Genomic DNA, 16,028 nt, shown 5'->3' on the forward strand with positions numbered 1-16,028 from the left:
AAATGACAGAGAGGTTGGTTGTTTCCTTTCTTAATGTGTGTGTGTACATGTGAATGCTACAGGGTAAAAAAAGAACTAGCATTTTACTGATTTGAAATGGAGCTTTTGATCTGTGGTGTTTTGTGTTTAACTGACAAGACGTGCATAGGTAGCAGGGTGGGTGGCTTGTACTGTGAAGAGTGGCTCACATACTGTTACCACTCATTGGAGCTGTGGGATATTGCAAACCAAACTAGGGCAACATAGAAACTGTTGAAACTCCAGCAGAGCAAACAAACATATCCATCTCCTCTCTGGTGAGAGGGACACAGAAAAAGAAATAGGAGGTAAAGAGAAATATAGGGGAGGATGAAACACACAGGTTACTCTAGATGCATCTGCTTACATGCAGGCGATACATACCATAGATCTTAGCCTTGGTGCTTTTATGACACCATTCTGTAGGTAGGTAAAGACCCTGAGCGTCTAACGGCTCAGTGATTTCAGTGTTCACTGTGGGAAGAGGGGGAATATCATATAAGTGGGACCCAAGCCTCAAATGGGAAAATACTCATTTAAAATAAAATCCAATCCATTAGCAGGCAACATGGGAAATCATTCAGTTGGAAAATGGGATCCAATCCCAAATGTGACAAAATGAGGAATCCCTTAGCTGGGCTGAATGGGATGCCATCCCCCTTTTTTTGTTTGTTTAAGACACCTGCCATCAAAGAACTCAAAGCCCTGCGACGGAACAATATGCACTCCAGAGGGTAACTTGTTCACGCATCACATGAGAGGAAGCCAACTATTTGCTACCAAAATCAAAAAATATATATTTTTGATAATGTTTATTCATATTGCTATTAGCACTTTTACATCATTAAAATGTCTACTGCAATAAACAAAACAGTAAGGGCTGTAAGCTGAGACTGAGAACTGAGATTTGGAAGATATTTACGCTTATTAAGTTAAAAAGAAAACTGAGATGATCTCCACACTGTGTCTTTGTCTCATTGGGCTGCCCCTGTAGTGCACGAGATGACAATGACAACCACTCACCAAATCATTCCCTGACAGCATCCATAGCTATGTTTGAGTGCTGAATAAGTGGCTCCAAATATCACATGTAAGCTGACACCAAGTCTGACAGTGCAGTACTGCCACATAATTACACAATATCTTTCTCAGAACAGCGTCGTTCAATTTTTCCTCCATTATCAGGAACATCAAATAAAATTTCCCATTTATGAAAGTATTGAACCACTTCTGCAATGAATGCAGACTTAATGCATCATGATCATACCAGACATTTAAGGCTGCATGTGCTTTTAAAAGCCTCCTGATTATAATTGAAACTACTGAATGATAATGGGCCTTCTCTGAGATCTGGATTCTTTTCATTCTTGTCCTCCGTTTGTCTTACCGTCAGGGGAGGGCAGGACAAAGAGACCTATTAAAACTACAACACTACATCAGATAGTGGGAGAGAAAGAGTAAGTAACTTTTAGAGGACAGAATGATTAGAAAAAAGGTAAAAGACTGATGGAAAGATGTGGGACAAAAGTGAGAGAGTGAGAGAGGATAACTGGGAGGAGAGGAGGAGACAAAGAAAAAGGGCAAGAATGAGTAATATAGAGGCAAATTTCCCTCTTTCTTATTTTGAAAACAGTCACTACGTTTTTATCTAAGGAAATATTCTTCATCAATCCATGTTTGTTGGCATTCAACCTTTCAAAAACAACATCTTCACTGCGGTCACAAAACTGTTTGCTCTCCGTCTTGCCTGGCGGAGTAATATTTTTAGTGATGCACGGTGTGCTGTCAGGCTGATTTGAGCACATTCAAAATATCTAGTTGACCAATCAGATTGCTTGGTCGGAACTATTTGTTGGATAATTACTATTTATTTTTTTATATATATATATACTTTAGTTAAGAAATATCTGACCAGTTCATATGTAGTTTCTGTTTCAAAGTTTTTGTGAAACATCAATATAAGTACAAAAAAAGACTGAACACAGCTCCTGATTTAATCATTCAAGAATTGAAAGGTTAAACTGCAGTGTATTTGTATTATTAGGCTGCATGAGTATCAAATCAGGACTTATTATTACCAAATCTCAAATAAGCATGAATCAACAAGATCTCATGAGAAACTATCAAACTTTATAGAAGGAGCTAGTATGTGTGTGTGACGGCAGTTTGGGGAATAAACTAAAATTAATTTAAACGGAAACTTATTTGTTATCGTTTTGGGGGGGTTAACGTTACATGGAGAAAACAAAAAGGAAACCAAAAAAAAAAACATACAAGGATGATTTATTCTTTAAAATAGAATTAGTATGTGTTAATCCAGTAATCTTTCACAGATTTGACTCATAGATCTGGTTTGGAGAAAGATTAGCTAACGTGCATAATAATAATAATAATAATAAAAACTCTTGACCAGAGATATAAGATATGAATCCTGTTTTAGAGCAGATTTTCACTCCATAAATAGTAGAGAAATGCAGAAGCTCAGTAATATTTTTCTCCCACTCTGGTCCATGAAATCAAAAGAAATGCAGAATCATCACTTTTTTTTATCTTTGGGCACACCTTTACTGTCAACATTCCATTGTTTTCAGTCTGCTTTCCTTATTAAGTGATGACTGTTTGAATCTGTCATCAAGAACAAGAAAGATTAATATATCAAGCTTTGACAGGGAGTGACATGGTCATGATAAAGCTGTAGAAGATATGTGCTCTTTGTGGCTGGATCTTTGAGGACTTCCCACTGGTGCTGACTCTCTCCCTCACAGTATAGGGGCAGAACATTATCGAACGACAGGCACAGAGAAGACAGAATTACACCATATAGCAAATACATAAGCTGTGATTACTCGATTTACACCTCGGATTGGAATGTCAATTTGCAGGACAACTCTACTCACAAAAAATGATGGGACATTAGGAGCAGTAAAGATGTTTCCAACACATTTTACTTATGGAGAACAAACACTGGAGAGCCATTCTAAAGACTTGTGAAGCTATATGAACCTATTCTAGATTTCCTGGATTCATACAAAGTAACCTAACAATGAAGACCATATAGATCTGCATAAGTCTGACTAAAATTCAGCACTTTCTGTATCAATAAAAGGTAAAGAGCAGAGAAATTCAAGTCTATGACCAATCTAGATACTCTATCTCTATGACAGGAACCACCAGTAGAAGTCAGAAAGCTGTGGATCAATGAACTTCCTGCTAATGAGGGCTGATGGAAGCTCTGGTCATGTGATCAATGTTGGCATTGATCTTGCGGCTAGAGAGTAAAATATTACTGTTGCCTGTCAATACATCAGCCTGGATGGACAGACAGTGGTATTAATCAGAGGAAGACACAGGCAAAGGCACAAGCACACATTACTCAATGATATGAAAAAACACATTAACACATTACACTGTACCAGCATTGCAGGTTTAACCTTTGATAACTAGTGATTTTGTGGTGTTTTTTTAAGACAACAAATGTAAGTAATGAGTAAACTAATAACTAAACAAAGCACAAAAAGGCCTGTCATAACGTCACTGCAACAGCCTTGGAAATGCCACAGACTTTCAGCTTTCAATGACACAGAAAACCAGTGACATAAATCAACAGAACTTGGCTTCAGAGATGCACAGTTTCTCTCTGTGTATTAGGTTGGTAAAAACAGTGTGTGCGTGTGTGCGTGTGTTTTGTCGATCAGTACACAGAGGGTGTGGTTGGCCTGATTCTCCCAATTTCACCAGTTTGTGAGCTCAGAGCAATTTAACTGGTCAACATACGTTAATACACTCACTCCCACACATACACACACACACTCTTTGACAATATAATATAACAATCTGCAATAGTATTCTTTTCATGGAATCAAACTTATCAACCTGGACACTAGCACAATTGTGAAGCTTGTGACCGTTTACTGTACTGAGTTAAATAGGAGCAGATTCTGCGTTTCTCACACACGCAGGCTGTCGAAAGCAGTGGATGGAATGATGCATAAATCACTTGCAATAAAATTTCACAGCTATACCTCAAAGTATATGCTGTAGAAGTACAGCAGTGTGTGTGTGTATGTGTGTGTGTCCGGGTGAGAAACTGAGCCACCCACCATGCTGTACCTCACAAATCATACTGCCAGGGCACGGGGCACAGCTCTCTCTGTCTGCCCTTGATTTCCATTTTCTTCACTGTGGCACACCTCCTTTCTCTCCATCTATATTTGATCATTCAGTATCTCCATCTCTTCTCTCTCATTCTGTGTAACTTTCAGTTTTGTTCTCCCCACCTCAGCTTTCTCTTTTCTCCCACCTTGTCCTTGCTCTGTTATCTCACTCATGTATTTGGCGCTCTCTCTCTCTCTCTCTCCCTCTCTCTCTCTCTCTCTCTCTCTGTATAAGTCTTTCTCTCTCACACCCACACACCCCTCATCATTTCTTCAAACCCAATGACATCCTCAATCTCATCCTCATTGCATCTCCTCCTCCTATCCTTTCTCCCTCCCTTTCTCTCTCTCCCTACACCCCATTCTTCCCCCTCTCTCTTCCCCTCTGTGTTAAACAAGTCTTTGCTGTTTATTTGGAGGGTGTTTGCTTTAGGGGATGACTGTCTGTGTATGTACATGTGCATCGTGCATGTGTGTGTCTCAATCTGTGTCCTGTACAGTCAAGGAATTAATCATTTAGATCTTCCTACTAAATCAACTCAAGGTGGTCTAAGGAGTGGGACAGATAGAGAAAGAGAGCAGCATAGATGATGCTGATATATTATCAGTCGCACAGAGTCTGCTTTGTACACAGACAGATGTTGTAACAGCAAAAGGCGGAGATGTCCCTTGCGTGACTGATGATGAAACATGTGATTCATTCATGAAAATACATTGATAGTTGGAGAGTAAAAGTCTATGTAAACATACTTAATGAGGGTGTCTTTTTTTACTACAAAAAAAGAGAAATATCCCCCACATGCTGATTTGATGTCACACAATACACATTTGTCTACTAGTCTAAAACCAAGGCTGGTTTCTCTAAAGATTAGCTAAGCATCCATTAAAATTCTATAAAATAAAGATAATGTTCATGCATCTAGAGACAGAGGATAACCAAATTTCCTGAAGCATGAAAATAAATGTATTAATGCTTAATGTTGGATATCAGATCTCAATAGTTTACGAGTACCAACCGAAATGTGTATATGTGTAAATGAGTATAGACAATGAAATCAAAAGTTGGCATTCAGTTGCTTGGTCAGATTTTATAATCTAATATAGTCTAAATGATATCAGGAAACTTTGCTAAATTTAGTCTGTATAGAAATTTGGCCTAAGATCTTTTATGGCTGCATGTGTTAAGATAACATTAAACACTGATGAATTAAGAAGTTATGGATGTATTCAATCAAATGAATAACGTTATATTCCTCAAACTGAGGTACTGAAATAAGTATAATTTTGGTATCAGTACCAAAACTCAGGTACCGTGTTTGGACTGTATCTGAGCTGTCTAACTTGGCATAATGTGCACATAACAACACCATGCTGTGCACAGGCGATACAAGACAAGACTGCTGTGCGCTCACTGATAAGACACAAAAGATGACTTTCCTTACATTTTTTATCAACACATACAAACCTCCGAACTTATTGGAAGTGCTTTTAAAGGTTGGCGGCAAACTGAGTTCAAGTTAAAATAATCTGACCTTTGAGTGCAACAAAAATGCGTTTTGTGTAGGAAGGTTGAGTGTATCTGCATCTATATGAGCACCCTGACCCATAGAGGAACACTTTGCTTTCACTACAGAAAAGCACAAGCTTAGCCAATACAAAGCAATTGTCTTGGTGATGGACACCTACCTGTCATGCCTGGAGGCGTTTTCAAAAATTTCCCGTTGAAATTTTGAATCACCACATCACACTTCTCTGTCGACTCCATCCTGACAGAGAGAGAGAAAGAAAGAGGTGCTACTTGAGGACAATAGGTTTCTTATGTTACTGTTCAATATGCACAAAAGGTACTGCAGTTCTTAAAACGTGTGCCAATGCATCTGTGTATGCATCTGTGCTTGTTTGTCTATGTATGCCTGAGAAAAATGCCTTAGGTGGGCCTGTGCATGTGTGTGTGTTTGTGTGTCTGTGTGTTTTCCATGGGGTTTCCTCTCCTTTGTCCCGGTTTAAAAGCTCCATTCAGTCTGATCTGTTGTGTGTCATGTCCTCTTTGTCTGCCTCTATTCAGCCCTGCTCACCCAATCACAGCTCAATGACTAATTGCCTGCTTGGCAAGCAAAAGCCAGTGTGTGAGAGACTGTGTGTGTGTGTGTGTGGGAGAGAAAAATGGTGACAGGAGAGAGAGAGACTGTGTGCATGTGGTATGTGAGCATGCATGTCTCTGTGTGTGTCTTGTGTTTTCTTCACATAGCCAGTGACCCTGAATGGAGCCCTGACTGCATTCTAATCACTGGCACACTCCACGGTGTAACTGAGAAGACCACACATACACACACAACACACACGCACACACAGGCGAGGGTGACGGGGCCAAGGGTACAGGAATGTGGAGTTGTATCATTACAGCTAGAAGTCCTTTGGTTGTAAAAGGCAGGAAGTCAACTCGGGGTAATGTTGCCTCCTGCATCTAAAAACATTAATTCATTAATCAATCTGGACCATAGTGTGATTAATTATGAATCCGTATTATTCTGTGGCTGATAAATAATTATAGTTTGTCCAGCAAAAGCCTATATTTATATAAATTTGGATGTGACTAACAATTGGCATGTAAATTTTGTTTCATGACCCTGGAACCACCAGGTTCAGTGGGAAATGTAACTTCAGTTCCTCACATACTGAACTACTAATACAAGATTCTTGGAGAACCATAAATGTAAGTGAAAGTTTGTGTGCATGTGTGTGTCTCTCCCCATGCAAACCTAGCAAAGCCGACTCCTCTGCTCAGGCCATTGGCGTCCCTCAGTATCCGTGTGGAAATGACGTGACCAAAGGGCTTCAGCATGTTCTCCAGCTCCTGCTCATCCATGGACAGTGGCAGGTTCGAGATGTAAAGGTTGGTGGGGTCCTGCTCCTGTTGCTGTTGGGAGGGACAGTGGCAGAAGATGTGGAAATAGTTATTATCACTTAATTTAGTCTTGCATAGGCATAATGCCGTTTCAATGCCAGCCAGAAAAGAAAAGTTGCATATTTTAGTCTAGTCTTAGAGACTTGAGCACTGATTGAAAATGCATCACAATGAACAATTTCACAATGAACACTTATTCTCCTTAAAGAAAATGTGAAAAATAGAATATGGAAACAATATATGCTATTTACTCTTAGTAATTAAACTTCACAAAACTATTCTCTGAAAGATCAGCAGTTCATATGCATAGAAATGGAGTGTGGTGGTGAACAGTTCAGATGTTGGATTTATCCTCACTTCAGCAGGATAAATCTAGACATGCCCTTGTAAGTGTGCAAAATGCTCAAAATGAAGAGAGAGAAATAAATGGGTTTACTATACCACTCCACTAAAAGCTGGTTTTGCAGCAGTATTTAAGCATTAAAGGTTATGGCAGTGGCATTCGAGTTCTTTATTTCCATACTTATGACTGAATATCCCACTGCAAAATATCTGTGAATTTAACTCAAGTGGTAAAAGAGGAATAAACATTTCATTGAAAAGGCAGTGCACCACCTCCATGCTCAGAACCCCTCAAGCAATCAGGAGACCCCCTCAGGATTCACAGATGTTCACTGAGTTGCATTAAATTTTTTTCGTCTAATGTGCCTCTCAGTTAGTTAGACTAGTATACTTAAATTATTTTTGTTCTGTTTAGCAGTACTCGATTGAAGTGATTCTCCGCAGGAGACCAAAGCCATTGAGACAGACAGAAAGGAAGAATAACAGAAACAGAAAAAGGGGTGCAACACACACATGTTCTATAAATAATAACTACATTATTTCAAAACATTACTTCATACTTTCATTAAACTATTTGGATACACAGTTCCCCAGAATGCCTCTGTAAACGCTGTAAATGGTTGTGTGATGTTTTATTGCTTCATGAGAGTTTATGGCTGTGTAATGTATTCATTATGGCCTAAATCTTGATGGTAGGGTACATGCTCGACCAATACAAGACCTCTTGAAGGAGAACACTCAAATTTGTAATTCACAATACATATTATTACGATCAGTGCCCAGAAGTGCCTGGAAAGTATCTCATACATTATATCAGAAAGCTGTTCATAGTAAACAGTAGTGTCTCACATCTTTTATATCCCTCTCATCTCATATGCACAAACCCAAGCAGCAGAAACACAAGTAATGCACTGACATTGAGTCCTGTGCAGCGCTGGAATGGGACACTGTTCGTACACTTGATTCCACTGTTGTCACTGAAAATGAAACAAATGCTAAAAGTAAAGTAGTGCATGCTATGCTGTATACTTCTAAAATGGTAAGAATTCAAAATGTTTAGTTTTATTTTAGTGCTATGGCAAACAACAATATTTGTGTGTGTTGTTAGGTGAATAGTTGTGTGACAAAAAAGCTGCCCTATGTGGCTCATTCCGAGCATAAATATTTCCTTTATCCATGGAGGATTTTCCTTTCATGCACCAGAGCTGTTTGATTTCAAGAGTGGGAGTTCCAAGTCTGGCTTACTGTGACCAAAGCCATCTATGTAATCAGTGACTCAGAATAAGCAGAACAGCTCCAGTGAAGAAGTCTGAAATATTTTACCTTTCTTTTTGAGTCTGAATATCTCTCTTCGTCAGCAGGGATTTTCCTTTGGCAGAGTGTCCAATACACAGAGAGGCACAGTTGTCTTCCCACGCAGGGCACCTGGCTTTGAATTTAATCTTTTACATTTTCGTGCATGCTTCTGTGTGCATACATTTATGCAAGCAATGACGGGTGGAAGCAGCTACATCAAAGGCAGAGTCGAATGTAACAACCGTGGAACCTGTCATTGATCTCACAGTCATCTTCCTTAAAGAGTTTTGTCACTGAGATCATCAAAGCCTTCTCCTTGCAGTGACAAACTGCAGCACAGTGGTTCAGTGCAATTGTGATATGCACAATAAAAAATAATGGTAAAGAACATCTTAATAGGGTCTGGGTTGACAAACAGGGAATTTATATACCCAGTTTCTGTGGGAAACCTTTACAATAAAAAGGAGAACTTAAAAAATGTGAATACCCAAGAGAAGCAGTGAAACACTGTCTAAAGCTAATAGGGCTAAAGCTAATAAAGGTACCATTGCACATCCAAGTTACAGTATTTCAGTGGAGAAATCACTGGAGAAACTCAAACACATTCATCGCCATGTCACACTGTTTCTGAGTCTCTGAGTTTCTGTCATTCAAACAAATTAGCTCCAGAGCACACCTGAGGCTATGCTCCGCTGTGCTTTAAACTCTTACTGTGGCTGTGGACTGGAATTAACAACAATAACTTGCTTGTCTAGACACAAAGGATTTCGAATTTTCAATCCACAGTTGCTCTGTGTGTAGCAGAATTTCCTCTGGCCGTCTATGGAGGCAATGCTGACAGAATCCTGTTCTCCCTGTTTGCAAGCCATAAAAAGATTAAATGGTAAAACAGAAGATGTCTTATCCCTGTGGTCAATGTGGTTACAAGCTAATTCCATCCAAAGACAATATGTCCTCAACAAAATCTCACAGTGGTTTTCCCAATTTCAGCAAAAAGTGGGTCAGCTGTTTTTCTTCTGCACACATTTTCCGTACAGTTTGCAGTTACTGTAACAAGGGGAATGGATGCAGATTTGTGCGAACAAGAGGGATGCCATAACCTCTCCTCCACTCCTCCAGTTGCTGTTACTGATTATAATGCATGTCTGTGTCTGCCTAAAAAATCCTTGGTTTTCTTTGTATCATTTATATTGTCTCAATCCGGGGAAATCAAGAGTGAGATGGGTACAAAATCAATAGCAGCATCGTGGTGGGTTATTGAAATCACATTACACTTCACTACACCATCTCTAGACACAGTTGGCTGTAAAACACTTTTATTTGAGTACTTCTGGGATATGAACTAAAGTGCTTTGGAGCATGCACATGTGAATGAACTCTGCTTGACTTTGCTCAAAGTTGCCGTTTGCACAAAGTTACTTCTCAGTGATCTCTCACTCAGCATGTTGCAAATGACTCACCTCTCTCTCTCCCTGTCCTCTCTCTCCCTCTGTCTCTCTGTCTCTTTGTCTCTTTGTCTCTCTCTTTCCCCTTCTCTGTAACATCTGTCATGAGCTGGAAACAGCTTCATACCAACTGTGCCTCTCCCTGACTGTGTAGTCTGTCTGCCAGCCAGTCAGCCTGCATTTTCAGCCCCATTAAACCTCATTGCTGCATCATTATAGCAGGTCTGCACCTCTTATCATGCTACTTCCTGGTTACCCCACAATGCAACAACACCTGCTGAAGAGCTAGAGGGTAAAGAGAGGGCAAAGCAATGGTTAAATACCTGTGAAAAACACCGGCTGGGTCTGTATGCTAGATGGATGGATATGAGATGAGACGGTACTTAAATGTCACGTCTTTGCAATCTCGCTTGCATCTCAAATAGCAACACTTCAGGATGGAAAGATGAGGTAAAATTAAGTGAAGACATGGGCTGAGAAATGCTTTGAAAACAACTAGCAGAGCACTTTCATAAAGAAGCAGTATATGAGGGAAATGAGACTTTCTATTCATTATGTGTTGACTCCTTCCTCTTACCTTTCAAGCTTGTTTTATGCGTAATCCTGTTCATTTCCTCTTTTAAATCCATCTATTCTTCCTTCTCCTTTGCCCTCCTTCAGCCCACCTCCTCTCTACCCTTAACTTCCTCCTTTCTCATGCTCACCCACTTCCTGTCCTTTCCTCTTTTCCCTACCTGCTATTCGCCCCTCCTCTTCCTTAGATTAAAACCTAATCTCCTATAATGGTAGCCTTGCTGTCTAAAATGCTATGGTTAATTAATATTTAAAGAGCAAAATTTCCCCCTTCTCCTTTTCCTTTCCCTCTTGCCTCCCTGCTCTTTTCCCTCTTCCATGTCTTACATTTTCCTCTTCATACGATCCTCATTTCTATTCTCCTTCATTTCCTTTCATTCCTCACCACAACCTCTTTATCTCTCCACATTTCTGCCTTCGTCCATCTTCCTCTTCCTCAAGCCAAGTTATAATCTTTCATAATGATTGTCTGGGTGTCTAAACGCTCTCTAACGGCTTAATCAATACTTAATGAACATACCATAAATACTTTATGAACCCTAAACCCTGAAATCCCCAGGGTATCATTAGCCATGGAGATATACACTTTTCTCCATCTTCATGATGACTATAGGCTCAGTGAAATCAACACTGGATACTGATTACCTCATCATTTAGTCTCTGGTCAGTTCATATTACTGTAGGCATGGTGTTTGGCTGCTGCTGCCTCTAATGTACATGTGTTTGCTCTTGTGTAGTAGGTAGAGCACTGTAATGTAAGTGTTTTTGTAAGTTAAGAGTTCCCAGAGCTTGTGGATGTGCGGTATGCACTATTCAGTGCAAGAAGAGCCACAGCTGTTTATTTCTTGTATGTATTTTTGTGTTGCATGTCTCCAGAGAATTGGGTTTAATCTGCAATGATACAAAAGGGCATGGACTTTATCACTGTTGTCACTTAAACTTCCAAGAAATCCCTTCAACTTCCAAGAAATAACTACTTTCCAAGCAGAAAGAGAACACGAAGATTGATCCATGCACTTTATAAATTCTATACTAAGTGTTTGCTGTGGTTAATTGGCTATAAAGGTCATTTGGCTTAGCTAACTTTTAAATGGTTTGAGCTAACACTCAAGCATCATTAAAACTGGGGTTAGAGGCTTTTCAAGTGATGGCATACTTAAATGAATACATATTACATATAAATTTATAATAACATAAATATTCAGAAGTAGAAAAGCTGTTTTCCACTCTGTGGCTCTCTAGTGGCTGTGAAGTGGCAAAGAAACCCTGACTATTCAAAGAAATGGCATCACACTTGACTAAGTGAGAGACTGACTATGGTTCAATGTTTAATTCAATTTCGTGACGGGCAGAACGTTTTTCCTCCCTCTGGCTTCCAACACTGCCTGCGTCTTCACACTCTGCATGACTCATTTAAAGTAATAAGAGAGGCCTTTCTAGATAATAGGGGCTACACACACAGTTCTCTCATTCTCTAGTCACACATGCAGCTATTACTCAATTCAACCATTTATTTGCATGTTTGCTTCTCCTTCTCTCCAGCTCTCAATCTTTTTGTTTTTTGCTTGTGCATTGCTCTCTACTGTCCTCTCTTTCTCATTGCAATTTTAACATGGCTTCTTCCCTTCTCATCCTATCTTTCTCTTTTTTTCACTCACACTGTCTCTGCTGTGTGTATTAAAAGGCCAGTAATTGATCACAGAGCCAGAGCAGAGTGCAGTCCCTGCTGCACACACCAGTGTGCAGGCTGCTTGTCTGCCAGCCGTCCAGAGCTGGAATCAATCACCCAATCCTGAGACACTGAAAGCATCAGAGAGGGTCAGACAGAGATAGAAGAGAGAGAGAGACGGAGAGAAAGCTAGAGGGAGGAAGATAGGGTGGAGCTGGACATAGAGAGAGATAGAAAAACCCTGGGTGGATTAAATAAACATTTCCTGGGCTGAATGTAGATCAAAATGCCTCATGAGTTGACCAGTTTCCCTTGGGTGTGATTTGAAAGAAAAAAGATACTATGGCTGGATAGAAGCATGCACAGACTAAACAATATCCTGGCCTGATTGTAATGTTACATCTGTCGAGCTGTTTTTTGTTGTTAATGTAGTTGTTTATTCTTCAGACTGACCACACAAACACAACTTATGAGTGAGGGCCTGATTCCTAACAGCTGAGTAGAAATGGTGTCATTTCCTGTGGTTATGTGGTTGTTGTTACTTCTTTATGGCACAGTCCCAAACTTTTTTCAGCCAAAAACCCAAATGTGGCATTTAGACTCATTGAAAAAATATGATGTTTCTTATCTTGCGGGTATCCACCAGAAACAGGCCTGTGATCCATTTTGCGTTTAAGATTACAATTTTGGCTGACTGGTAAAATGTCTGAGGTTCCACTGTGGGAAGCCAATTAAGAAAAATACATTTTTGAGGAGTTATGCTACAAAATATAAAACACATGCTTATGGACATAGATGCAAATTCCTTAGATTAGACTGTTAAGACCCAAGACAACTAACCATGCCAATGCACTGCTATAAACACATAAAACCCATGTACAAGTATTACACACACAAACGCCTACACATAACAGGCATAATGCCTTAAAAACAGACTCAGAGTGTACAGTACATACATATCCCTTCCTCTCTAGCTCTCTTTCTTTTCTCTCTCTTCTCTTCTGTAGTACTGAATGCTGTAATCAAGGCTAATGGGACTCAGCTGTTGGCCAGTCTAATTACCTGGAATGCAGACGGATGATCTGGACAGGCCTACACAGAAAAACACACACACACCACATGCAGTCAAAGTGGCTTCCATAGACAAGTATTTTTCTTTTATGCACCTGCCACTCAAATAAGTGTGTGTGTATGAAGTGTGAGTTGGCATGTGCTTGTTTGTATGTGGTGTGTGTTTCTGTGTGTTAACAGAATAAACACGAAGTGTGTGTGTGTGTGTGTGTGTGTGTGTGTGTGTGTGTGTGTGTGTGTGTGTGTGCGTGGCGCATGAATGCATGCGTTTGTTAAAGGTCAATAAAAGCGCAGGCAAAATTTCCATTCCTTCTCCAAGTCAGGAATTCCCACTGAGCAACCTGGCAGAGAAAAGCATGTTGCTAAATCTACACAAAACCTCTCCAGTCTTTATTTCTCAGTTTTTTATTAACTGAATGATTCTAGCTATTTTCTTCCTGCGCCATTTTTTACCATCAGTTTCACTCAGGCTGTTTACCTCTAACCAAATTCTCACCCATTTGACAAAGACTATCCATCCACCTTAAGAAGGTGAGGTGGATGGATTTTAAAACAATCACTCAGAGTCAAAGCAAAAATGAAATAACCTTGAGTGGAAATTCTAAATCATAAACATTTTTAGAGGCAAAGCTATGATAGAGCAGCATGTCAAGTGCCCTAAAACTTAAAAGTGATTGAAATGCTGTCCAGAATATGAAACATTCAACAACAACACAGACTACCTGTCTCTCAGGATAATAATAGTGCATGCCATCCCATAGATCCAATTTGTGCATATTAAATAACAATAGAAAATTCATTGGGTAGAACTGAATGTTCATGAAAAGAGAGGGATTTTGAAACAAATCTCTCATATGTCTGATCAATGTGTCTCAGTGTCATTTGAGGCCTCGTCAGCCTGATGTCGTAGTGTCTGCCTGAGGAGAGAACAGGCTTCAGGGAAATCCTCGCTCTAAATGATTAATGGAGTCTGGAACCAAGGAGGGGAGTTGTCTCTGACTCTGCAGGTACACACCCTGTTGATGCTTTTGAGAGAGAGTGTGTGTGTGTGAGAGAGAGAGAGAGAGAGAGAGAGTGAGTGTGTGTGTGTATGTGTCAGTCTACATTTGAAGCTGCATCATCACAGTGAGGCATGTTTCATGGCAGTTCAAAGGGACTCATTAACGATGGCAGCTACAAATACACACATATACAAACATACATAAAAAAAACATACGTACAGCCATAAACAGAGGTGTCACACTGGGCTGAGATAATCAAGGCAGGAGCAAGGGAGCAGGAAGAGAAGCATGGATGAATGGAAATTAAATAGATTAGAAGAGGAAGTGAGGAAGTGAGGAAGAGAAGGGAATGATAAACAGAAAGATTGACTTGTCAAATGTAACTGCAGCATACAGTTGTAGTATATACAGTATAGTCGTACTATTCTAAGTTAAAGGCCACATTATGCAATAATGAAAATTATATTATTATATCAGTTTTCTAAACAGAGCTTTACAATAAATCAAATATGACAATAAAGATAACAAGATAAAACATGACAGTAAACATTAACAACATAGTTAAAATAAAATAAATAAAGGTTAAGCATAGTTGTAATAGAGGTTGTCAAAGGGCACCTGAGAAAACTAGAAAAAGGCCTTCATATAAAAGAAAGAATTGTTTAAAAAATATAGTGATTTGACTAGGGAGGGAGTTCAACCTTTAGTTTAGTGAGTTGTAGGATCGACTGTCCAGGAGGCTCTTGCATGAGAATCTCAGGATATGCTGCAGCCAATAACTAACATATCTAGAGTGTAACCATGCTGGTTACACTGTAGATATGTTAGTTATTTGACCTAACCTAATTTGACTTGACCATGCAATGCCAAATGTCAACCTAAATGTAAAACAGGTTTTAACATTTACTGATGGTCAGTAAAGAAACCTATGAATATAATTGGTATAATTTGTTCTTATCTCTTGGAATTTGTTAAAAGCTAAGCAGCACAATTGTAAAAGTACAAACAAGGTGAAATGAAAGCATGGAATACTTTTGAAAGACATATGGGTGTTCAAAATGATTTGACCATTTGGCTATAAGGAAACAAGATTATATCCCTCTGGCCACGTTTTTCACAAGATAGGTAAGTAAAATATTACACTGAAAAGTGCGAGTGGTCTCTGAGAGTATAAACAACCATATTGTGTGTTACATCAACTGATTGACCAGATTTTAGGGCAATATAAAGTGGTGTATCATCAACATAGAAATATAAAATGAATCCTGTATCTTTTATGAGGCCCAGTGGCAGGTAGATATAGAAAATAAAAGAAGATCCAAAATCGATCCCTGGGGAACATCACATGTGAGGAACTCTCCAAGCAAGGTAGCACAAAATTATTTTTGAGCTTTGAAGATTCCTTAATTCCAAAAAAAAAAATTTCAGGGATCAATTAAAATGGTCATTGGTATCAAACGTAAGGGTAAAATGAAAACAGATTTGAACTGAAAAATTGCCAGAGCTTTAAGGAATAAATCATTGGTAACCTGAATGTTTAGGCACTGGGTGGTG

General features: G+C 39.3%; 1 protein-coding gene across 5 annotated transcripts in view; it reads right to left on the minus strand.

The window, feature by feature from the left end:
- Positions 1-16,028, minus strand: part of LOC122881519 (RNA-binding motif, single-stranded-interacting protein 3-like) — a 114,213-nt gene that overhangs the window by 28,439 nt on the left and 69,746 nt on the right. For 3 of the 5 annotated variants that reach the window (XM_044207799.1, XM_044207798.1, XM_044207802.1), the window contains exons 5-7: positions 13,465-13,494; positions 6,932-7,089; positions 5,859-5,938 (exon numbers count right to left, since the gene is read on the minus strand). In XM_044207799.1, coding sequence (XP_044063734.1) covers positions 5,859-5,938; positions 6,932-7,089; positions 13,465-13,494 — 268 coding nt within the window. The remainder of the gene's footprint in view (positions 1-5,858; positions 5,939-6,931; positions 7,090-13,464; positions 13,495-16,028) is intronic. The other 2 variants (XM_044207801.1, XM_044207800.1) reach the window with 1 other exon arrangement.

This window comes from Siniperca chuatsi, linkage group LG9, assembly GCF_020085105.1.
Source record: "Siniperca chuatsi isolate FFG_IHB_CAS linkage group LG9, ASM2008510v1, whole genome shotgun sequence".
Classification (NCBI taxonomy): domain Eukaryota; kingdom Metazoa; phylum Chordata; class Actinopteri; order Centrarchiformes; family Sinipercidae; genus Siniperca; species Siniperca chuatsi.